The sequence below is a fragment of the Mycetomoellerius zeteki genome, unplaced genomic scaffold (genome assembly GCF_001594055.1).
Source record: "Mycetomoellerius zeteki isolate Tzet28-1 unplaced genomic scaffold, Tzet1.0 scaffold592, whole genome shotgun sequence".
In the NCBI taxonomy this organism is placed as follows: Eukaryota; Metazoa; Arthropoda; class Insecta; order Hymenoptera; family Formicidae; genus Mycetomoellerius; species Mycetomoellerius zeteki.
In genome coordinates, this window is record NW_017257602.1 from 425,508 (window position 1) to 451,821 (window position 26,314).

Here is a 26,314-nt window from a genome sequence, read left to right on the forward strand (position 1 = left end):
CGCGGCATCGTGGCACGCGCAAGAAAAGAGAAGAGAAAAAGAGAGAGGGACAGAGAAAAAGAAAAGGAAGAATAGGAAGAGAGCGGAGTGCCACCTCGGAACAAGGCGGCCATTCACATCTGGCGCCTCGTAATTAACGTCAGCTGCTATGAACCGCGACCGGCTTTAAACGCCACCACTTAGGCTCCTTGGCGCCGCAATCGCAAACGCTGGAGTACGCTGGCTTTCTCACGTCACGCCATTTTTTATCGCATGGGCGATAACGCGATCATTATCTAACATAAGGTTTATAGGGCTGTGGTTCAGAGGACATTGAACTTCCCTTACAGAAATCTGATTTACGAGTAATACTGGCTCATTTAATACCGTAAGATAGTGATTAATACTTATTTTGAATATTAAAAGTACTATTGTTTAGCGCTTAAGGGGATGCTGCAGTGACCAAATTACAGTCGTATAAAAATCTTCGAATTGACTGAATGGAATAAAAAATCCTTTTATAAGATTAAAGTAGACGCAAAATTAGAAGGTGGTGCAGTGGATTTTATACTAAAATCAAAAGAATGTTAAAAAATTTTTTAACTTTTTTTTCGATTTTAGTATAAAATCCACTGCACCACCTCCTAATTTTGCGTCTACTTTAATCCTACAAAAGGATTTTTTATTCCGTTCAGTCAATTCGAAGATTTTTATACGACTGTAATGTGATAATTTGGTCATTCCAGTCCCTTTAACATTAAAAGACCGGATTTAACGATCTCCTTAAAAGGAAAGACCGTAGGAATCAATTTGGTTCCACACTTTATTTTGTAAATAGGGTCAATTAATTGATTTCAACGATTTTTTTTACTAAAATTAAGAACATGAAAAATGATAAAATACAAGAGGATATCACGTGAAATCAAAGTTGAAAAAAGTTATGGTAGTTTGAATTTCTGTAAAGGTTTGTCAATTCAACCATTCTTTGACCGTAGAGAGAATTTCCCCCAGAATTTTACGATACTTGAATGCTCTTAGAGTTCCGGCTTACCGAAGCAGTAGATATGTTCGTACGTCAGAGATAAAATCCAAGATTTTGAGATTTTAAGATTCCTCGAACGGGATCCTTCGCACTGAGGCTCTCTCGCTGTAGTGCAGCCGGCCTTTGCATTCCCTCGCGTATCTTTCAAGCAGGCCCCGGTGCGGCAACTCGTCCCGCGCGTTTCTCGTTTCGCTGGCGCGAGGGAGATTAATGCACTCGCGTGTCCGGCATCTCTCACGCTTTTCCTTTTCGTGTATCTCCTCCCGTGACTTCTGACATACGCGTTACGTGCCTGACGCGTATCACCTTTGCCGGCGGGGACATTACAGCGGGCGCTTGTAAAGCGATATTAATGCGTGTGCATAGCACGTGATGAAGCAATCTTGCTCAAACAGTGGCCCACTAACTGCTCGGGGTGTATTATACCTGACGGATGTTTACACGCGATTACGTCGGTGAACGATCTCGCGCACTCCTGACTTAAAAAAAAGGAAGTGAGAGCCATTTGGGTAATTTGGTGTTATAAAGAACTCAATTCTTCCCAAACTCGTTTAAAAGTAAGTGAAGGGTATTTTTACAAAAATCTAACAAGTGGGAAAAGTTAAATTTTCAAGAAACAGAAAGAACCGTTTATTATATAAACATGATTATCTTTCTCTGAACATATATCTAGTAGATATATAAGTATAAAGTTTTAGAATTATTATTTAATAAATATTTTAAGGCATTTATTCCATTTAGTAAGAAAAACTAAAGTTGTTTGACTTGTGTGAAAATTTTATATTTACTATCTAATTATAATATTTCATATTTACTTTCTTTAAACATTAATGATGACAATTAAGATGAAAAAAATATGTTACTCAAAGTATAAAGCAATAATTTTTTCAGCTTTTATTTACAAAATTTTATGTTCTTAACAAAAACAACCGTTGCAAATGTTAATCTCTTATATTTCTTATTTTCTGTTTAATTCTTGCCGGAATAAAATTATTCATTATGTGATGCTTCTAATAAGATACAATTTGGCGCCATAATCTAGATTTAAAAATGGGCTTATTTTGTGAAAAATAAGTCCATTTTTTAAATGTAGATTATGGCGCCAAACTTTTGTGAAAAATCCTTAAAATTTCTCTCACCCTGCGTTTGAGTTTATCTTCCTTTGTATTTTACTCTTATTATCGACGATAATCAGATCCCGTTAAAACATCGATTTTCATTACAGCAAAAGTTGAAAATCGGCGAGATCTAACTTTGATATGCGTCGTTAATTGGAAAATTGTAGCGAAGCTCGCGTTCGAGTGGTAATAATAATAATAACGATAATTGACGGCAGAATTACGAGGAGCGCGGTCGATCATCACCTCGCAGCTGAAATAAGCTTTAATCCAATCTGTATGCAAATGAATGCTCCTTGGGAGATTGGTCCACTGTCGAACTTGTATCGCGGTGTCCGATCGCGCCGATCAACACGTGGCGTGCCGTTATAACCGTGTCGGCAGGGTGTAATTTTAACACCCGCCCGTAATGATAGCGTGTCCTAACAAGCACTGAAATCAATGCGCAATGTGTTCATCGGCCGATATCTTTATTTAAAGATCTTTTCGTGAAGATCACTCACGCTCATCTCTTTAGCGGAAATACAAACCTCATTTTCTTTACGCTTTTCACATTTTTTATAATTTTGAACAATTTTTAACTTCTTAATTTTTATTTATCATAATTTTGGTTCAAATTTACTTATTTTAATTCTTTTTCGAGTCGATGTTTCATATTATTACAGAAAGATATAAATAACGGCAGAGCGAATCTTATATTTAATAATATTTTTTTGTTTTTGGACTATTAATACTTCATTTATTAAATTGATAGTTAATTTAATACATATTGATATATTTTTTCAGATGTAATAGTGTTTTTGGTATCATAAAATAAATAATTACTATACTAATTATGTTATACGTTATGTTACAATGGTTCTGTTTTGCAACACTCGAATAGTGATTTTTATGTATATTTAGTTTGTAAATAAGATAATTGTAAATAAAATAATATAAAGATTAAAAAGTAAGAATCATCATTTAGATGTTTAGAAATAGAAACCTTGTAAATCAGTTTAATTTTTTGACATTAAATATTACTAATAAATTTTATTATTTCAATATATCACTTAAAATTGCATATAAACAATAAAAGCGGTTTTATACAATCAAATTTATTTTCATATATTGTAAAAAAATATTTAAATTCTTTATAGTTATATATTATATGTATTACAAATTTGCGTTATTGCATAAAGAATATAAACGGAATTTCTAAAAATCCGAAGAAAACAAGATGACGTAATTTCTCGTTATTTTTACGTCAAAAATGTCATCAAAGACATTTGATGATAACAAATAACAATTTGTTTCCTGGGATTGAAGGATAATAATTGAAGAAAAAATTTGTTTTAAAAGCAATGTACCTTTCTTGAGTGTAAAAAGTCCTACTTGTTGAAACAAAACTTGTTGAAGAAGAAAAAGCTGATCAAAATTTATTGGACTGTGTTATTATCATTTCCAATAAATTAATAGTGTCTTAATAGAACCGTATAAATGACTAGCATCTAGATAACATAGACCTAATTAGTAAGGGTAATTAACTGCTTACGACAGTATCCAATTGGAAACTACAATAGCTTCAGAACGAACGGCGCGAATTGCGGGCCATTAAAATTAAGGCGATCAAAAGCAGTCGCTTTTCCATTGCGATTAGGGGCAAACAAACAATAGCGTGAAGGATTGTAAAAAACATGGCCGGAGCAATTGTTTGCGGTCTCCTTAAACGAGCGTTGTGTCACAAATGCAATCGGTCACGACACGAGCTTGCGAAATACCAGTACATTTATGTTATGTGCGAAAAGACATCAAGCATCGATATCTCTTGATCCTTAGAAACTCGATCCATCAAGTAATGCTTTTCTAGAATCTTAGAACCTTGAAAGGTTGAATTAGCTAATTTTTAATTGTAGAGTTGTAGAGTTCTAGTCATTCTGAACAAATAACAAACACTACAACTTTTATTATCGTAATATTTACTTCACGTGCAAAAATTAGGTACATCTTTTCGTTCTCTAACATGAATAACTTCTCTAAGTGATCACTGTGCTTAGAATAAAGTTTTTAGTTAGAACTATTGAATTTAATATTATATTTATTAGATCAATCTCTGATAGTACGAGATAAAAGGTGGTCACTTATACGGGAACAATCGGCACACCGGAATACTTCCGGATCGTGATGTAAAACTTCGCCTACGGTATCGCAATCCTGGCAATGCCGGCTTGCGTAATCATTTATCTCTTCTTGTCGGAAATTATTGCTCTGCGATCGCGCAGAGCAGACAGTAACGATTTTAAATTATGCTCAAATCAAAATTAGTCGGCGCAATAAGCGACAGAAAAACAACTTGATGCATAACTTGCTTCTTATCATTACATAGCGTATGTCGGTTAGGTTTAACAACCTTCAGTTGCTGACAGCTTCATTACTTCGACGTGGCTTCCTGTACACTCGTAACAAAATTTTCCCGAGGACTAGTACTTTCAGGTGTTCAATACGAATATTTTATTTTCAAATAAGCTCACAATGTAACGAAGACGGTGCAAGCGGAGCAAAAAATATAAAAAGTGTAAAAATACTTTCGGAGCTATAAAAACTTAAGTGAATGTCGATCATCTATTGGACTGTCTTTTATTTATTTAATGCTGATCTCTTCTTTTCTCTGTTTCGTTTTGAAATGAACGTTAATAGACATCGATAAAATACGAATGACGCCTCGTCACGGAGTTGCATTAAAGGTTGCGATAGCGGCTCTAATGCTAACCGCCTTTACATCCCTACGAGTTGCTTCTTCACTTCCTGCCGCCGGGCGTCGCGTAATACGCGGCTTAAATCAGTCTAAGTAGTTTGAACTAACCATGGATAATTTTAAGTGGCGATCCCGTTATACTTAAAATCGACTCTATTTTTCACGTTGTTCTATTAACGAGAGCAACGTTAGAGTCTAATCCGCCCTCCAGCAGAACGCATAAATGATATGCAATTTGCCGAAATCTCCTTATTTACATTTCGATCTTGAACACATCCGCGATTAAGAACATACTCCATGTGTGTATATAATTATATATGTCATAGTCAAAGCGTAAAATTTAGTAAACATACATTTAAAATATACATTTTAATAAATGCATATGATATAGTTATTCAGTTTAGCAATGTCAGTTAAAAAATCGATGAAATTATATTTATTCTTTTCGGGACTTTTTCGTCCATTTCTTACGATAATTATGTTTCTGAACAGAACATGTTGATTATTTAAAAGTTGTGCTTGTTCCCTCAAGGAGCAATCATGATTGCATAATGTAATTATAAGCACGTTACTGCAAAGAGATATTTATTTTATTTATTCATCATATTTATTCATCTTAGAATTTATGTTTTAAAATGTTACATTATTTTTTATGTTATTTTAACACTAAGATATGTTGAACACTGAAAATATTAATTTAATAAAAATATTCAAATAACGCAATCACATTGTGTTAAATATGTGGATATTAAAAGTTCAACATCAAAATTTTAAGAATAACAGATTTTAACACAAATTGTTTGACACGAATTGTTTTTTACTGTATGGATGGAAGCTTTAGATTCACTTATACGATAATATTACCTCTGATAGCACCGTCCTATTATTATAATGGCCAACGATATTTCTTTGTCGGACGCGCACCAGTGCGCGTCCATCCCAGATGAGGATTTTTTTCGCGGATTACGCAGTCGATCATTCGCGCGGCTCCCTCGGTGTTATCAGTGACAATCGGGATTCCGCGCGCGAGGGCATCATTCGTCATTCGGCGAAATGATGTATCGCTAGCACAACACGTTCATAGACGCACCGGATGACGGTGAATGGGTCATCTCTCGCGCGCGTCGACAAAAACCAGTATATGCCGCGATAAATGCACTTCATATTCCAGGGTGCTCCTCGTTTTATCGCGCCTGCCGTCCGCATTCCATCTCCGCCTTCTTAATTAATTAACGTGGATACGTGGTGTTTATTAATCGGATAATTCAGCGACTACAACTCGTACGGAAGAGAAGGAAACGCTTGTCAGTAAAAGTTTACTTAATTCTTGTTTTTCAATTTATGCAGTGTGACTTGTGACATTAGGATTTTCTAATCCAATTTTGCTTCTCATATCGAGTTGATCATTTTACACAAGACAGATTTTTTTCGAAAAGAACAAGGCGCAATATTGACTTCAGAAAATTTTTTGATGAATGTAAATAAGTACACAGTTTGAAAATTTGTATTAAATTTAACATATTTCACATGTCTTAAATTGATTCACTTAAATTTTTGTGTTAATTTAACATAAGGTGAATATGTTAGGAAATAATACAAATATTATTTAAAAAATTAACACAAAAATGATTAATACTGATACAACTTATAAGCCAATTATGAAAGCATACTTCTTCAGTAAAATTAGCATGTATTGAATATGTAATAATTAATACGTTTTAGTAAATTTAATATTTATGATTATAATGTAAAATTAACATATTTTAATTATTTATCTTAGAATTAACATTAAAAATGCATTTCTTTTATATCATTTGTTCACTTATTTATAAATTTTATTATTTGAACAATATAGAAATATTGAATATCAATTTAACAGAATATTCAATTAACTTAATCGCATTATATTAAATTAACACTCGAATGTGTTAACAATTTAACACAAAAATTTTAATAAGAACAATTTTTAACACGAATACAAAAATGTTTTTACTGTGTATTTTGAATCATTTAAGTTGATGATTTCAAATTATGCGAGTTACAATATATTAGTTTACAAGCATATAAACATAGGCTGGTATTTATAATCAATTCTTATACATATTTATGACAGATTTAAATACAGTCTTAAGATGTTCTAAACCAATCAGAAATCTGTATTAGGATCTTAAGACATTACTTAAGACAGTCTTAAAATAAGAATGGACTGTGAATACCGTCTAAAATATTTTATTCTATGTTCTACATCATTGATTCCAAGCATCTTGAATTATTCATAGATTAAAGTGCAAATTCAAATTTATTTGAATTACAAGTTGCAAGATATTTAAGCTAAATTACAAGTTATAAAGATAACAAAAATTCAAATTAAAAAGCTCTAAATCGATATGTGAAAGATTCCTTTTTAATTTCCAAACAATTTAAACCGCGACTGAACGTTCCGACAAAGGGGACATACGCGACCGGAAGGGTTAAACGAGCTCCTCATTAATGTAGACGTATTTAACGGGTGTTCTGTCAGAGGCAATTAAAAGCATTGTTTAGCGTTACTTAATCAGCGACATTTAAGAGCGTTATTAATACCATAACGTCAATTAGCTACAATTCCGATGGGACCTACATCGGACATATCGCCATCCCATCCGCGTCAATGTCCACTTGAATTTGATCGCGGCGTTCGAAGTACGTCGCGTAAAAATGCGAGAAAATGTAATTTGAAATTTCGTTGTACTCGACGAGAAGGTGTGAGAACCAAAATGGAACAAATATATATGCTTGTTGCGCCTCAACGAACACGCGAAGGATTGTAAAACGCGTAATCAGCGCACTACAGATAACGGATGCCCTACAATCGTTGAACTTTGTCATTTATCATTTGTATTCTTCTAAAGATAATGTAACGATCGGGCTTATTCATATCTCGACTCCGCTAGAAAGATTGTAATTTCTGAGGCCTATGTCACACCAGTAAAACGATCAGTGCAAGTTAAATACATCGCTTTTATATACAGGAACAGCTGTAATTGAATAACGAACGTGATTCGAGTAAATTAAATAATTCTATAGCGACATGCAACTCGTCGCTTGTGTGTCTCAAGCGAATTAATTTTTGTCCATGTGTGTTCTAATTTTTTGACAGCACGCAAGTATTAAATACATTGAGAAAAAAATGTCTGATATTATACTGTAATTGCATGGTAAATTAATTATATATAATTTTCAGTGCCAACTATGTATATTTTCTTTATATATAAAACTGTAAATATAATTATTGTTACTATTAATTATTTATCACATTATATATTTATTATTAATTATGATTAGTAATTATTATGATATTATAAGTAATAACTATAACAGTAATAATTATAAAAATAGAGCTCCTAATCATAACTATCTTACTATGCAATAGTCACAAATACCAAAAAGAATTAATAGTATAATATCAAACATTTTTTTCTGAGGGTATTCATGTAGTTACAGCATATTATAACAATGAAATTAGTAATGGAAATTAGTAATAGTTTCGAAACCACGAGATTATTCCATGAAGAAATTTGCAGATATTCCCACGCGGATTAGAATTGTAACGATTCGGGCGATTATGCAAACATTCAATCTCCTTTTTTAATATGTTACCATCAATATTAGCACGGATGTGTTCATATACTCAATTTGCGCACTTTGATGGTCTTGCAAACTTCTTAAATATTATTCCTTGAAGCTTCCGGACGTGGAAGCTATCAGAAATTTCCGGACAAAGCGGGACGGATAAATCGCGCTTGGCACGCACGCGGGAAAAAATAATTTCCGTCTCGTCGCGCGCATGCCATTGTCAATTGGTCGCAATGAATGTGTGCGCGTGCGGTTAATCCCTTTTATTATCCCATCTGCTTTCCGTGCGGTCGCGAAATCATCATCGCCGGAGAAGCCGCGAAAATAGCGCAAGTGCAATACTTTATCTTGCGCGACTTGACTCTTGTTGCAAAAAATAGGCGCTACTTGGGCAGAATTCACAGCGCGCCGCGTATAACGTAACACTCCGATAACCCAATTAAGTGTTATCGCGTCATTTAACTCACGAGGACGGTGGTCGCGCGAGGAAATCATCGGAATCATTCTCGAGAGATCCGCACTGTTAGCGAAATAAGTACCGGCTTGTTACGAGATGCCTCTCGCGCTCTCATATATGATGAGACGATTTAATCTTTTTAAGTGAACAGTCGTAGTTCGTCAAGGACAACAAAGTATGTGATATTTCGTCATTATAGACATTCTTTTTTGTTAATGTTATCTACACAGCCTTGACTATAAGTATAAAACATCCTCAATTTATTGCATTTTCTTGAAAAAGGCGGTAATAAAAGCCAAAGAACTGAAAAAATATTTAAATTGTGTTATAAAAGTAAATGTTATTTTTCAATAAAATTGCTTCGTAATATATTTTGTGTCAGATATAAAATGCTTATGTTAATTTGTGGGGGTGCTTTATACTTGTGGCTAAGGTATATGTATATTGTACAATCATTTTATCTTAAAATATATATTGATTTTGTAAATACACACTGTAAAAAATATGTAAAATTACATAAATAATGTGTGTAAAAATTACACAATTTATAGTGAAAATATATGAAATTGTACATTAAATTTCTACAAAAATTAGTACCTTTTACTTCTATTTGTGTACATATTTATGTATAACAATATTTATTTTGTATTACAATAACAATAGTTTATTTTATAATTTTTATTTAACTGTATAAATTTGTGTAATATTATATGTACAATGGTAATACAAATATTATGTTTGCATTTTTATGTTTGCACATAATAGTATTGATAACATAGCTTAAGAAAAATTGTACATAATTCGTTGACGAATTATTACACAAATATTTCTATAAACTTAATTTTAATTATCTTTTGCAAATAATTTAATTACTACAGACAATAATTCTATTTATAATTTGTAATTTACGCGTGTAAAATTATCCATTATAATTATTACAATTAATAATTTTTTACAGTGTATATTTCTGATTCGTGACACTTCGATCATGAAATTCTTATTGATGTGTTATCTGGCAATTTTTACCCTGTGGTTAGAATAAAAAATGGCCCAAAATTTGTCTGCTATAGTTTCAGGATTTTGCGATGACTGTATTGCGAATACTCACCCGAGAGGTGGTACCGATTGCAAAGTGTTATCCAGATCTTGGGTCGGACTCGGGGTGTAACGTTGCCCTGTTGCTACCCCGTCCTGGACGAACTCAGATGCGAGGACGATCCAGATCGTCAGCAATAGCAGTGTAAACATTCTGCGCGAGGAACTTGTAGCTTCCTATCTTTGATCCGATTCCTTCTTCGATGCTATTCTGGATTATCCTTTTAACTAGCAGTCTCCTCGATATTTGCGCATCTAATACACATGATCCTCGATTGACCTTGAAGGATTTTCCCAAGTTATCGCGATCATTACACTGCCTATAAAAACAATTTATAGCTCTTTTATAGGATCTCGTTCCGTAAATGCCTGTTTGATTTTTTATTTTTTAACTTTGGACTGTCCAAGAATTACCTAATGCCTTATACAAATATCGATTAATTAGAAAAAAAATTTTCATATGAAACTTATCCTCCTTTTCCTATTTTACCGCGTGAATTCTCGTTGAGAAACATAACATGCGATAATTCGCTCGTGACTGTGATGCCTTTCCGGAAGCGCCAAATTAGTACGATGAGATAAAAGCAACTATCTTCTGATATAAATATCCACCATTGCGTTTTGGCGAGTGAGAGGCAAGAATTCATGATTAAATTCGCACTGTCGTGGCAAACAATTTATCTGTTTACTAAAATGCATTTATAATACATATTTTAACGCCAGTATAGAAAATAATTTATAAATTCGAGAGTTTTAGGAATACTTTAACTTCATTCTTTCGTTCCAACATATTTAAGGATTAATACTAATATTTTCTTAGCTATACATACAAATAGTAATTCAGAGACATACAAATTTTTCACTTCTTTAAATAAAGATCTGAAAACAAACAAGATTTAAGTTTATCACCAGTTTCGTATTAAAAAATTTTTTTTCTTTCATTTTTAAAAATTTTCTTTGAATGATTTCTACCTTTTTCAGTCACAAAAGATAAAGGAGGTTTCAATTAAAGCAGCGAGTCTCGCAAATTTGCGCGTCCGTGCAGTTTCTACTCGTTATCATAACGTATGGCGCGACTAACGCTAGAAGCCTATCTTTAAAGTTCCATAAACGTAAGCGGCTCCCGCGAAAAAAGAACAGGCCTTGCACGTCCTATTACGAGCGGAATGAATTGAGATAGGACCTCGACTGGAGCGTTCCAGCTTTGAGCGTTTCACCACCGTAACGAATGAGCTCATAAAGTCTGTATCACGATGTTATCGAAGCTATTGAAAGCTCCTCTTTGCGAGGAAGCGGAAATTTCCGAGAAAAATTCGTTTAGTTATATAATAGGAATAAAAATAGTTTTTTTTATCATAGGGACAAAAACCTATCTTTTTCAATCAAATTTTGTTTCGTCTCACATTTGCTCTTTTCTCGAAGAGGTACGGATTTTTTTGTTTCAGCGAAAAGATTTTTCTTAAAAACAAGAGAGCTCATTTAAGGAAAAAGAATATTTAAAAAAGATTTTCTTCTTTTAGAAAATAAAATTTCCTTCGCGACGAGTTAAAAGGTCATCTTTCGGACGTACCTGTTTAAACGAACAGCAGTCTAGTATTATTCCATAACTAGCACGAGTCGCTCGCAAATATTCGCGCTAATAGATCTGCGACACGCGTGGGTTAGTTGATGATCGCGCATATCGCGATTAACTGTGTTCGACGTGATCTCCAACGACACGCGCGATCACGCGTGAAGAAGCCGAGAGCCGCGATCAAAGATCATTCTCAAAAAAATCGCTCGCTTAGGTCAGCACTCTGCGAATCAAGATCCAGTTTAGATTTGCGACTTGATCTAATCTCTGACTCGTGCCGCGAATAATTTATAATACGATTGGCGACGTGGTGCTCAATTTTTCTGCTTTGACGTAACGGACTAGAGAGATCTTTGGCGAAGATTATTTAGAAATTCAAATTAAAAACTTTTTCTTAACACAAATCTTTCTATGATCGCATATATTTAACCCAAATAGCACAGAGAGTTCAAAAAAATTCAGTTTTATGTCATAAATTCTGAATTCATTTTCAAGTGTAAAAGAAAACTTCTTTTTTTCTGAAAAGTTCCGAAAAAAATTCTTCTTTCATATAAAAATAAACTCAGAATTGATGATATACGACTAAATTATTTCTGAATTCTCTTTAAACTCTCTGTATCTGAATAAACGTTTTGAAAGAGAGATATATATATATATATAAAGTATATAATTAAACTTAAATATCAAATAAATATTAATTAACAAAAAAATTTATAATGGATTCCTACAGCATAATTTTATTCTACGTTCTAGTTTATTAATATTTTATTTCTTCGCGATGTTATATTCTTATTAAGCAATAATATATATCATTTAAATATCTAGGAGACGCGCAAGCAAGAAATGTACAGTTTTCAAGTCAAAATCCACGTCACCAATCGGGAAAATTAAAGTAAAAAGATTTGATAAAAATATATACATATTATGTATAATACTTCCGAACACCTACGCGACTTTCGACTTTCGGCGGATCAGCGATCGATCTTTCGGCCCGCTCGAGATCGATCGGTCCCAAGGGAGACGGATCTCGGAAAGATGCGCCGCGACGGGACTCGACGCGAGACTGGAGCTGTAGATTGTAGACTCGAGAAGAGGGCTCACATCTGGGAGGGTTCTCTCTCTCTCTCTCTCTCTCTTTCTTTATTACTCTTCGACATCTTCAACCATCCTTATCTCTTGCTCTCTGTCTTTGTATCTCTCTCTCCTCTTCCTCTGGTCCACACATCGTGTCGATCTTGTTCCCCCCTCTTCGGGTTAAGATGATGACGACAACAAGACGGGCCCACCCCTTCTACTTAGCTGTTAACACCACGCATGTATGAAGGCACGGACACGCGCGCGTGCACACGTGCATACGTTCCGAAAGGATGCGCTTGGATGCTTGATCGATCAGTCAAGAATGCGATTTGCGCGAAATTGGCGGAAGTCAGGGGAGTGAGCTCCTTTTGCTCGTGTCAATTTATTAATTGGTACCGATCTGTCTCGAGGACACTGTGCAATAAGCAAATATGATTTGCACAAAATCGAGAAAATAAATTCTCCTTTCTTCACTTTTTTTGTTCTAAAAAATTTCATTTCTAAAACTGATGTTAATGTTCGCCTTATACTTGCTACTTAATTTTAATTCCTCTGAAAAAGAGAGATGTGAAATAAAAATATTTTCTCTTGGCTTACAAATTAAATGATGAAATTAAATTTCGATTATCAGTTAACGGATTAATTCAATAAGTAAAAAAAAAATTTTTTTAAACCATTGATTTATTATTTTACTCTTTCGGATACATGGTTTCAAAGTCATTTTGTTTCGTAGGATAGTTGTATTTTATTCATTGTTTCTTATGTAATCTATCATACTAATGTATATAGTGAATATGTGGTTACATCAGGAATAATTATATAATGAAGGAGCGGTCTTGATTCGTGTGGCTAAGATATTCCGCGCATTACACGCGTTTTCGTAATTTCGTAGTTAATATTGGATAAGCTTTCACAATTTTCGTAATTTTCTCGTTGCTGGACATTCTTCCACAATTGCGCATATCTCATATGGATGTTATCGAATGAGGTTGCAGCTTTAATTGAGAAATTCGAGTGACATTGGCCTATGGGTTTCTAGACCGAAATCAGAAATAGGTCGACACCTCCGAAGTCCGTTCAAGGATATGCAATTAGTGCATATGCATAATAAATGTTACTTGCAAATATGTATATGAATATTCTATCATATTAATTAATTAATAATCATATGAATTAATAATAACATAGAGAAGTTCTAATTTCAAATAATTTTATTAAATTTTTTTGGATTGTAGTGCTCTTAATTCAAATTTTTATAGTTACTGAAATTATAATTTTATAATTATAGTATATTTATAGTTTATAATTCTATGTATTTAAATTACAATTATTTTAATAAAATTATAATTATTTTATTACTCATCTTTAAATTTGATTTAAATTATAAATATTATAATTATAAAATTATAATTTATATTTTATTTAACTTTGGAATTTAAATGAACTATAAAAATTTGAAAAAATATATTTAAAAACGTGTTATAATGTAATATAAAAGCAGAAATTTTTTATGAAAATGAGATATTGTGAATCACATTGTTAATAAATTATAATTTGAAAGTATTATATTTGTAAAAGTGTATTATAATCGTATGTTCAATTTAAAAAATTTTAGTTATTAAATTGTTCTTATATTTCAATTTACACAGTTTAACTCAAATTTTTCTCATTTTAATGATAAGTCTGCCTTAATGCAAAACTGAAATTTTTTATGGGATCAAGAAGCATGAACCTCGTATATTGGTTGCGCATCAATTCTTTTCATCGGTATTACGTAATCACCATTGTTGGTGACGGCGTTTAGCGTGACTCTTCAGGATCCTCAGGGTCGGGGATCTGATGATATGCGGGTGGCAACGCGGCTAGGCGACAGCGTATACATGAACCTCGTGTATATACATGCATAAAGGGAGAGAAGAAGCTGGGAGAATAAACTGAGATGCGCGGCTAATGGGGCCGCGTAAAGCGTATTCGAGCGCGACTCGGTATGCCGAGTTTACTCACACGAGTCGAGAGGCCGCGAGATGCCTGATAAAACGCGAGAGAACCGCGTGGTAAAATCCGCCTCCTCATCCACGCATTCTGCATGAGGATTGTCGGCGAGGCCTATTTCTTGCGGAGTGATGGATGCGTATCGTATCCATGTACATTCAGTCGCTTGATCAGTGAGGCTTGATATCCATAAACATTGGATACATAAATTATATACATATCAGCATACGTGACGCTTGGACACGCACAATTTTATCATTTTATTAAAAAGAAGATTACATTTATTTTATATACGTATAGGATGTCCCACATAACTGTGATCGATCTTTCCGACGATCTGACAAAAATTGTTTTGTGTGAATAAAAGTCAGTTTTCAATCGGTTATAAATTGCAATATTAAAAAAATTTGCAAAGAATTCTTTTTTAAATAAAAAGTCAAGGTTCATTAATCCTACACATCCAAATAAATAAATACATAAAACTGTAAATGACTTTGACACAATAATACATTGAACAAATAATAATGTACAACCGTATATAATTATTACTTAAAATTATTAAAAATATTAACATAAGCATAATATGGGATTCCGTATGATTGTAGAATCAAACTGTTTTTCTGAAACAATTATATAAAATTACATATATCATTTCCTCATATCATTTCCTCATTTGCTATATACTTGTTGCCATATTTATTATTGTATTAAATTTTTAGTTATAACCTTAAACCTCTCTGATCTTTGAAATAATTCCTGGACACGTGAAATAGCGTCAGAATCAAATCGGTTCTGAAGTGTGCGTTCTAAGGTTAAATACTCAGATACAGTATTCAACGCAAGTATACCTACGCACTTGTTGCATGATGCAGCGATACGCCGTAATTGTAATTCGCTGCGCGACAGACAAGATCGCCTAACACAAACATGATCGGCAGTGATTACTAGCTGAGCTGACGCCGATCCTGAATGCAGTAGCAGCTGCACCTGCAATCAGCGCGTAAGCTGACGTATAGCGTGTACGATAAACAGGCTTGACTTGTTTCAATTATATGTAAAACTTAAGACAATTTGAACAGCGAAGAATCATATTAGACTAGAAGCTATTTCGTTAAAAAATAAAATTAAATTGAGAAAGAAAATTGAAAACTTAAATCGCACTTAAAATTTAGATCTCGAAACAATAAAGTTAACTGCAAAGTTAATTGTAGCTAATAATAGAAATTGAAGTTAAAGCTCCTATTTATTCATCACTTATAATATCTTAGATTGTGACATCAGAGGCAAGAAAACACACAATGAGAACTCTTGCAAATGATATTTGAATAGAAACTTTTTTAAATAAAATAACATTCGATGTAATATATACGTTTATAAAATATCGAACTTTTTTGTTTCTGATGGAAGAGATGAAATCATTTATTTTTATATATTATTAATTAAAGTTTGTCATAGCTATGAATATAATTCATTTTGTTTTTGATTATGCATAATTCATTCCAGATATATCTGGTTATTTATTAATTAGCAAAAAAAAGTTTTTGGTATATTTTATAAGTTGGTTTTATTGATTGTGTTGCTTTACATAAAACATATTTTTCTATATTAAAATTTTAAATATTTTGCAAGAATTTTTATTGTATATTTCTTCACTTATGTCATAATCTGAGATATAGTAGTTCTGAATAAACGGTAGTTTTAAAGTTGAAGTCACACACACAGTTCGATGTTGAAATCGAAAGTGATTTCGTTTATTGGTCTGATTAAAAGAGGGACGATAATATTTTCGATGATAACTACGTCACCCAGTAGTATCCGAGGTCATTTGTCACGCTCACTGTTCAGTGTATGTAGATCTAGAAGCACCCTGTCTCGTAGACGCCTCTTCTCGTAGTTTCATAATAACCTTGCTAGACTGCGTGGACTAGTCCCGGATGAAAAATCGGGATCGCCGTTATTTCTTTCTTGGACAGTCAGAGAGGCGTCATTAAAAGGTGGATCGTGGACAGTCATCAATGCAAAGCAAGTGTGCTTCCTCAAGTGAACAGCGCTCTTGAAGTAGCATTCTAGAAGTTTCATTCGGCTCTTGCTGGAAAACTACACGTCTCTATTTACTGCAATAGTTAATAATTCGATATTGACCATATCTTTATGTGTATATCATTTAAAGTGTTTCAGTTCTTGTTTCAATATTTAAGTACAATACTTATAGTCATTTTTGCACACATGTATTATTACTTAATTATTGAATCATAATGTTTGTAAATGAAATAAATTAGTTATTACGTCACTTCGTAAAATAGAATGTTCTTAAATCTTCCCACTCGTTTTATTTTTTGCTTTCTCGACTATCAAACTATTAATGTAGATCTTTCTTGTTTCGTAAACAGCGTCCACGAATGACCTTCTCTACCAGAAATTCTTCTCCTTTTTCCCGAAGTGCTTTAAGTGTCTCCATAGTTGCTTGTTCATTAGGTCATCCAAATTCTTCAAATAATCAGAATAATTTATTTGATTGTCGGTGATGATGGCGGTATGTTGATTTTTTAATATTTCATCGTAGCTCTTTGTCTTTATTCGATGATGCTTGGCGATCTCGTTTCTCATGTATTTTGTCAGGTCCAAAGCAGGTAGATAGTAATAAGATTCCGGTGACTTCAAGGTTCTATATTGTCTTGCATGTGACAGACAAAATTCCATATCTTCGTCTTCTATTAATTTCAGTTGTATTCCGTTTTGATTTGAAAATACATTAGATTCAATTTTCGAGGCATGTGCATTTAAAAAGGCTTTTCGCAAATTCTTTCCACGTTCAGGTTGACTTAGATCCTTCGACCACCATAATTCTTTCAGCAGTATTATTTCTTGCTCTTTGCTTTTGTCTTCATAGATCTAATAAACATAAAAAATGAAGAAAAAAATGGTTTCTGATAAAAATCAATCTTCTAAAAAAAACTAAATGTACATGACATGAAAAGTTTTAAGAAAATTTAAGATTTTGGGATCTAGTATGGAAAAACGTATTAATTATCTGTAAAGTAATACATGACTTGTGAAAAATATGTAACTAAATGTACAATTTTCTTAATTTATATCTCTTGAGAAAACTTATTTTAAATGAAGTTAAAATTTTTAAAAGGTAATTATAAGAGTTTACTTAAGATTTCCATTGCATCTGAATTTTTAAAAATGCTTTTGAGTTTTAAATTGAATCTAAGTTAACTTAAAGTTCACTTAAAGTTCACTCGCAAATAATACGCGGCACCATCACCAGATGAATTCAACAGTGATATATTTTCTCGTAAGTTGAAATTAATACAGAATAAAATAAAAGGCACGACATTGAGATATTTCGTATTTTAATGAAATAATTTTTTTAAGACAAGTTTCCTAGATAAAGGATACTTATCTTGTTTAGACAATTTTATGTGATTTTAAAATTATAACATTATTTTGAAGAAAAACTTCAAAATTATTAGCATTATAATTTTTCACAATTCTTAAGTTTCTTTTTAACCTAATAGTTTTTTAATCCAATAAGATTAAATGATTCAATAAATTGATGTCGAATTAATGTGTAATTGACGATCATTTCTTGCTGGGTAGGTTTAAAGTTACTTTAAACAAAAGTTTCCCCGATGGAATAAATACATACCTCTACAGCGTCCCGAGCATCTGTAACAACCTGAAGAATCCAATTCGGTGGTTCCAAAACTTGGCCATCATTCGCGAATTGCTTCGTGTCCTTCTTCATCGACAGACCTGAGCTTGATGACGCTTTGTTCCCGAATTGTATTTTTGTCGAGATTTTTGTTTTAATATCTTCTGCTCTCTTCACCTTTGCCTGGTTCGCGACTATCCACTCGACATCCGTGAGGGGCCAACTATTGTTGAGCACGAAAGCTTCTATGTAATACAAATTTTTTTTCTCCGTATTTTTCATCTCTTTGTTAATATTTTGGCTATTATTCTCAATCCTATAATCTTTCTCATTTCTAGCGGTATGCTTTAAAATTACTAAGGGTAATAATATTGTTGAATCACCGTTCACGTCAATCAAAATATTGCCATCTTCATCGACAACTTTTATTTTGATTTCCGTTAGGTTGTAAGAAGTTGTCAACCTTATCGAAACTATGTTTCTCTCTGAAGTCGTTTGTAGAATACAACGCGAGATACAATTTTTCGCGTTCGGGATATAAGTACCGATTAATTCGTCGACTTTCAGTCTTGGTGGTTTGATCTCTAAGGACAAAGACTGCTGCTCATCCAGTTGATAGAGCATTGGGTCACCTTTCATGGTAATCACGCGAATTGTCCAATCGAGTTCTTTAAAATGTTGCTTATCGCTCCAGCTGTAAGCGAACACCGTGTAACCATCCGGAAAGTACTCGTAATGAGTTGGAACCACGTAGACGTGTTGGAATCACAAGACGTGTCATCTCGCGTCCATTTTTGTTGTTGAAGACACGCAATGCGAAACGAGGGACATCGCTTAGCAATTCAAAGGCCGCGAGAACCGCCTCTTTGGGCTTAGGATTCACGACGAGTCTAATAATCGGGAAGTACTGTTCGTGCCTGATATTTTTCAGGACACCTTTGAACTCCTGAATATTCAGAACGTGTATGAAGTTTTCAGAACAAGGATACAGATCGCGTAGGCTATCATGACGAAAGATAACGTTCCTTAGTAATCGACTTGCGAGAGACAAATCAAATAGATCGGATATTTTCAGGAGTCGTTCACGAATCTGCTTATGAAAAGCGTGATTAGGATTGTGAAGTTCTTTATATCCCTTGATGAGAGCCATCTTAAGAAAAGATTGAATTGTAGTTGCAGCTTGATCTAAAACTTCTTCACAATTGCCCGATGTGGAAAACCATATTTTCGAAGTCTTCCTTATTGTAAGATCTTGAAGAGTATTTTGATTTGTCATTAAATCGAGAGGTTCTAATCTAATATACGGATTCAAGAAAAATATTCTTAAAGAGTGAAGAATGTCTTCGAGTTCTTCGTCGGAAACAATCTCCCTGATCAACCGAACTTGTTCTTTTATGAAGAAATGGTGTATTAGCGTCCGAAAATTTTTATTTTCCCTTGAAGAAGCAAACTGCAAGTTAGGCATGTAGCTTTGGTAAAAATTTTTCAACATTGATGGGTAATTCCTTGTTCCGAATGATCGATAAGCTTTACAGAGGTTGTCGCTAATTATTTTCGATATCTACTGAATTCTGTCAGATTCTGTGGTCATCAGTTGTTGCACAGTTGCTCGATCTCCAAGATAAAAATCCGTATCTGAAGAAATAATCATTAGACCTGAGTCTAAACGACCATGAATCTGCAAAAGTTGCCTGCCAGCTTCCAATTCCACAATAGTTGACTTGTTGCCGGTAGTGGAAATAGTAATCGATTGATTCGATGAATCCGATATAAGGAACCAGTTGGACTTTTCAAGGATGAAGTAATCCCTTTTGTGCAAATCGTTCTTCTTCTTCGGTGCGGCGCAAAGATTGACCAAGAAAAATTTTTTTTTCGGAGAATCGCAGAACAAATATAGAGGTTTGTATCTGGATTTTAGTAATTTGCCGATATTGTTGTGTCTGTAAGTTTTCAAATTGAAAAAAATTTTAAGAAAATTGGATTGAAATCTCATTGTGTATTATCTTGTTTATGAAAACAAGAATTCAATTTATTTTTTAAATTAATCTTCAACGTTATGAATATCTGATTTCTTTGAGAAAAGAATCTTAAGCTATAGTAAGAAATCTTTCGATTTATGAATCTTTTTTTTTAATTAACAATTTATAAGTATTGTTTAGAATTCTGTCTAAAAGTGAAAGTATACCTTCTTTTTCCTTTCCAGTTTCTTTTATTGAAGCAGCCTTTCCTGCTTCTGATTTATGATTCTCACTGGTTATTCTTAATACGTTGCCTGTTACTTGAATTGATTGCTGGAAATATTCCAGCTTGTAAAACAGATATACTTCCGTCACGTATGAGGCCATTTTGTTGAAGTCGATCCATCGATTGACGTCTTCCGTTGCTTCTTCTTTCGATGTGGTGGGTAAGTCTGATATCCTCTGAGATCTCATTCTCCGAGTAAATTTATCGGACTGCTCGATCTCGTTTGAAGAGATCAAGTTTCCTGCAACGTCACTTTTATCACGAGCAACGTTCCTGTTGCACTCTTTGAGAGGACTGATTACTTTCAAATAACGAATCGGGACGAAGTAGTCGGCAAGATCGATCATATTTTGCGAAACGGCCCACTTTAACTAGCGATGAAATTTCCACTTTGCTAATGGCGGCTTTACCTTGGAAATAATTTCAATTGGAGCCAATTACAATCCGCACAAAAAATCTAAGAATATAATAGAAACATCTAACAGATGTATCTAATATTTCTAATATTTTTCTAATATTCTAGCTTTATACGCGTTTCAGACTTTGGAGCTATTTGGAATGTTAGCAGTTTTATTTCTTCTAAAATGTTTTCTTTATTTTTTAAAATTACTTTATTCCTTACTATTTTATTATCTATTATTATTCTTATTATTTCCTTATTATTTCTTTATTATTTCCCAGAAAATTCATAACGATTATCTGTATTATCTGAGCTTCTCTACGTAATAAGTTATCATTGCGATAGCTATCAAGAGATAATCATTGGATTGAGACTTGATGCTCTTACATCTTTGGGATCTAGAGGAATGTCACGCGACTGGACGATATGAATTATGTGATCCCAGCAGGGTGACAGGCCAGGCACCGCGTCGCTTCCAAGTACTCGCATGTCACCCAAGAGGAGAAACAGCGCGATCGGTTGAGGTTTCTCGGATTCGGCGGCAAGCGGCTGCGAAGTTTCTCCGGGTTTCTTTGTCTCGCTGGTCATACTCACAGAGTTTTCTATTCGGAAATATAGTCGGGAATAATGTAATGCGGTAACTGAAGAAACGCCAATAGATCGTTATGTACGCGTACATCTATTTTATGGACATACCTGGAATGTAATCTTGTGCGGTTTGCGGAGTCTACTCAAAATGTTCGGAATATTTCGTTAGGAAATCCCATTTGTCTTGCAACGTCTTGCGCGACGTTCATTGTCAAGCAGGTCCAACCTGTGTTACTATTAAAATTTATATTATTACAGAACCTTTATAGAATCGTTAACAGGATTAATTATAGTTTTTATTTATTAATTTGTTCATAGCAGATATGGTTTAGATTTATTAATTTATTCATAGCAGCCCTGGTGAAAATTTTCTCAGAATTTTTCATATAATTTTTCAGAACTTCTATATAATTTTTCAGACTTTCTATATAATTTTATAGCTTTCTCACATTTTTTATACGAATTGGAACACTTCTCAGAAAATTCACATCTTTTTTTCAGAATTTTTCATATATATGTTAATTATGAAATATCGTAAGAGAGATTTCAAAGTTTTTTTGTAAGCATAATTTCTGATAAAATATTATAAAATCTAAAAAAATATAAATATTTTTTAAAAATTATGGGATGATCAATTTCAGAATTCACTTGTATGAAAAAATTCTGAGAGAAAATGTACTGAATATTTCTGAGTATTTCTAAAAACTATTCCAATTCGTGAAAAATTCTGAGAAAAATTTTCACCAAGGAAATAGAGGATTTTGAAACGAGTCGTTAGAAATTAGTTTAAAGAAAGAAACTTTTTTTGAACTAAAGTAATTATATGATTTTATTGAAAACAAAACGATAGAATGAAACAAAACGGACGTTGTGTAAAACAAGTGATTGGATGAAAGTCGACGATCTCGCGGCGTCTGGTCCAAGTCAATGAGGCCAGTTTGAGCAATGCTTTGATGAGAAGCATCGGCCATAGCTCGAAGTTGTTGGACGTGCGTGGTAAAAGAGGCTTGCCATTTTTATCCACAGGAATGATGTCGTCCACTAGGATGCGACGCCAACACCCCATGCAATATAATCTTACAACATATTTTCCTAGAAGATGTTTACACATATTATCTGTTAATTGGAACCAAAATGGTTCAAGCGACATGCATATATACGCAGATGATACACTTATCTTATTTTTCAAAAATTATTGTCAATCTTTGAATCTAAGATTCAATAATGCAAACAAAGGATTTAGAAAATTTCTATGTAAATCATCAAAAATATTGCGAATTGAATATAATATCTACCGTTTGGATTTATTATAGGTTGATGCTGGACGCCTTTCCCAGCTTTGTTTATGGAATATACGTGCATCCAACCATACCAGGGATTATAGCGACCGATCCAAGTAAAATTCGAGCTCTCCCCGCCAATGTCTAAACCCTCCCGACCGCAATATTGCAAGTTTATCAGCGCGGACACGAACCATCTCACAAACTGGTAATTGCTATTATCATTAACGCTATTCTTGTTCGTCGCTTCGCAGCAATTTATAAATCATTAAATGTTATTAAATCTTTCTTTTCGTAGCAAAAATTTGATTTTATGGTAGTACTTAACGATTTTAATATTAGCATCATTATTATTATGACGATTAATTGAATTTGTGATATTATTATTTCAGCTTCAGTTTGTAATTGCGTTTTATAATAAATCCAACAGTAATCGGAGCGCAGTTTATATAATTGAAAGATATATTTAAAATTTATGTATAAATATTAGTAGACACCAAGAGTTAGCCTGGATCATATGGTCCCATCTTTACTAATTAGTTTAATTTTTTGTTATGTATATAGAATTAATTATTTAAAACGATAATAAATGACATTGGTGTAAATGTGGTAATTTGTTATTTAGAGAATTACCTTAGTCAAAACGTATTTGTCCTCTTCTCCAGACGGAGGTGCAATAACAGAACTGTCTAAAGAAATTAATTGATTATTATATGTCGTTATATACAAAGTGGAGCATTTAAAACATTTAATAAGTTATTATCTCTGAAAGTATGATATCAAATAAAAAATATGTTTACACAAAAGTTGTACAGCTTTACAAGGCACAAATAATAAATAGTAAAATTAATTTTTGGAAGAATTGATTTTTATAGTCACATGAAAATTTTTTATTAATGTAATTATATAATTAAATAATTTCTTCCATATAATATAATCCTTCTAACTATTCTGCATATAAAAGTATTAAGATAAAGATATCGAAAAATATATTAAGGTATAACGTTTGTAAAAAATTTTTATTTTGAAATTGAAATTGATAGGAAAAGAAGAAAATATTTACTTCTTAATATAAAAATGAAGTAAGCAATAGATTATTGCTTATTGTAATGTTATTACAATAAGCTATATAAAAAAATAACATTATGGAAACGATATATTATTAAAGCCAAGTAAAACCGTTCCCAAAAAATTAGGTAATCGGGCACCGTTCAAATCACGGTCAAAGTACCAATTCTCGTCTGATCATTGAAGTCAAGTATGCATGGTCGTTGAACATGGTTAGTACTTGGGCATGGGTGGACCGCTTGGGAACATCGTGTGATGTTGTCCTTTAATTTCTTATTTTTTATTTTTTGCCAAGCAAAGGAGATCATACGACAAGATACTCTATTAAGGATTATATGTGTGACAGTGGATTTTTTTAAATAACTCTAATACTTTATATGCAAAATAATTAGAGGAATCATATTACGTAAAGAAATCAAACAATTCCATTTTTTTTAAATGGTTATTACTTTTGATTTTTTTCTGAAATTGATCTTATCATTATTTATATGGCCCCATTAGACCATACAACTTTTATCTAAATATATTTTTTATTTAACGCATACTTTCAACAATAGCTTGTAACGCTTTAAATGCTTAACCCTGTATACATATATTCAAACCCAATAAAATCCAAAGGGACCAAAACCAATGGAACTGACCAGTAGAAGCGCTTTTTAAATCTCCCTTTTTTCTAGGGTAAATAGGAAAATCGCCACTGCCATTCTGCTGTCCGTCTGCTTACGGCTAATATCATCCCTGAGTTCGAGCGTTTTATGTCTGCGCGCGCGGTCTAAATGCTTTGAAAACAAAAGGAGTGGGGATGACGATAGGTAAAATCGGTCGAAATGTGCAACTCAGTTGCAAGCCTGATTTACGTTAATATAATATTTAAACTTGTTTAGCTAGGAAATATAATATGCAAAGTATGATTTTTCATATATGTGCAATTTTAGAATCATGAAATCTATTGCCAAAAGAACATTTGACAATTTTGAAACTTTTTCTCTCTTTATAAAATACACTTTATCTTACTTTCCTCCCATATTGGAACCTCCTCTTGAAATGCTTCACTAATGTAAGTTTTATAGAAGAAAATCAACTTCTTTTCTAGCTCTGTCGCAATAATTTGTGAAAATTAAATACGTACGAACGCGAATTACGTAAGATTGCTCAAAACTAAGGTGTGTACTAAGGGTTAAGAAATAAATCAGAAGTTATTCAAAATAACTCTTTTATCTTTTTGATTAAAAATATATATTTCAAATCTTTATTTTTTAAATACGATCGATTCCCGTATATTAGTATATTCGTAATTTGACTTTATATTATGTGAAATAAACTCCAATTAGTATTTCGGAATTAATGAAATAGTTCCTTGTATCGATTTTCTCAGAACTAAGCAGTTTAGTTTTAAGTGATGCGAGTCATTTAATGTGATACTGTAATTACATTGCGATACATACACTGAAGAACATATTTGGTATTTATTTTATAGTTTCAAATATTTCGTATCAAAGTATGTGCTGACGGAAGGCAAGAGGCAAAAAGTTTTTTTTTACAAAATTGCTCACGTTAAATGTTTTTGACGTCCCAACATTATATCAATTTTTATTGCTCTCTTTGATGATTTACAATTAAATAAAGATTAATAATAAGTTATACATTTTTCAAATAAAGATAAATGCAAACATCTTTTTTAAATTATAAAACAATTTCGACTGAATATAATAATGGTTATAAATAGCATTCATATCCCGGGAAAAAATGTTATATATATATATATATATGGACATATTTTATATATAGGTTGCCAAATTGTAAAAATTCAGCGGCTAAGGGATTTCTTATGAAACATTTCCCAAGAAATCCAGTCAGAAGGGCATAATGGGTTGTAAATATTCCACGAGCGAATTGGATATCCATGGATTCTAGCTGTAATTGTGAGCTATGATACTTACATTTACTTAACAGCCAACTTCCTAGGTAAACTACTATTTGTAGTCAAATCTTATATTTATTCAGATTAGATTATCTGAAATTCAGATTAAACTATCTTCAGATTCTCTGCAGCAGTTTCAATGAAACAAACTGCATAGTATCTGAAGATATTTATATACTAATAGTTTATCAAAATATAGTTTATTTTATATATATGTAAATTTATAATATACATTATTAAATACATTTTCATGACTGACATTTTCATAATTGAATATTTTTCTCTTTTTCAGGTTTAAACAAATCTTCGCATAATGCATAAAAATATAAAAAAATATAAAAAAATCAATCCGGAGGCTTTTATTTTTCAGAAAAGAAGGAAATGAAATCTTAAGGGGAACTTTTGGTTGGCTCATCTCTGTGGAGGTGTGTGTGTGTGTGTGTGTGTGTGTGTGTGTGTGTGTGTGTGTG

At 32.8% G+C, this 26,314-nt stretch overlaps 2 protein-coding genes across 4 annotated transcripts in view; both read right to left on the reverse strand.

The window, feature by feature from the left end:
* LOC108728240 (fibrillin-2) overlaps positions 1 to 12,647 on the reverse strand; it is a 36,398-nt gene extending 23,751 nt beyond the window's left edge. The window contains exons 1-3 of one of the 3 annotated variants that reach the window (XM_018456705.1): positions 12,563 to 12,647; positions 11,611 to 11,836; positions 10,054 to 10,360 (exon numbers count right to left, since the gene is read on the reverse strand). In XM_018456705.1, coding sequence (XP_018312207.1) covers positions 10,054 to 10,193 — 140 coding nt within the window. In that variant the 5' untranslated portion in view covers positions 10,194 to 10,360; positions 11,611 to 11,836; positions 12,563 to 12,647. Of the gene's footprint in view, positions 1 to 10,053; positions 10,361 to 11,610; positions 11,837 to 12,532 lie in introns of those variants that run through there. The other 2 variants (XM_018456704.1, XM_018456707.1) reach the window with 2 other exon arrangements.
* A 3,798-nt stretch (positions 12,648 to 16,445) lies between these two features.
* On the reverse strand, positions 16,446 to 23,056 carry LOC108728236 (uncharacterized). The gene is given in 10 exon segments (XM_073512048.1): positions 16,446 to 16,787; positions 17,007 to 17,574; positions 18,338 to 19,099; positions 19,101 to 20,278; positions 20,523 to 20,997; positions 21,375 to 21,589; positions 21,684 to 21,769; positions 21,771 to 21,809; positions 22,439 to 22,667; positions 22,871 to 23,056. Coding segments are annotated over 10 exon segments (3,828 nt in total). The 5' UTR covers positions 22,938 to 23,056; the 3' UTR covers positions 16,446 to 16,578.
* Between the last annotated feature and the right edge of the window lie 3,258 nt (positions 23,057 to 26,314).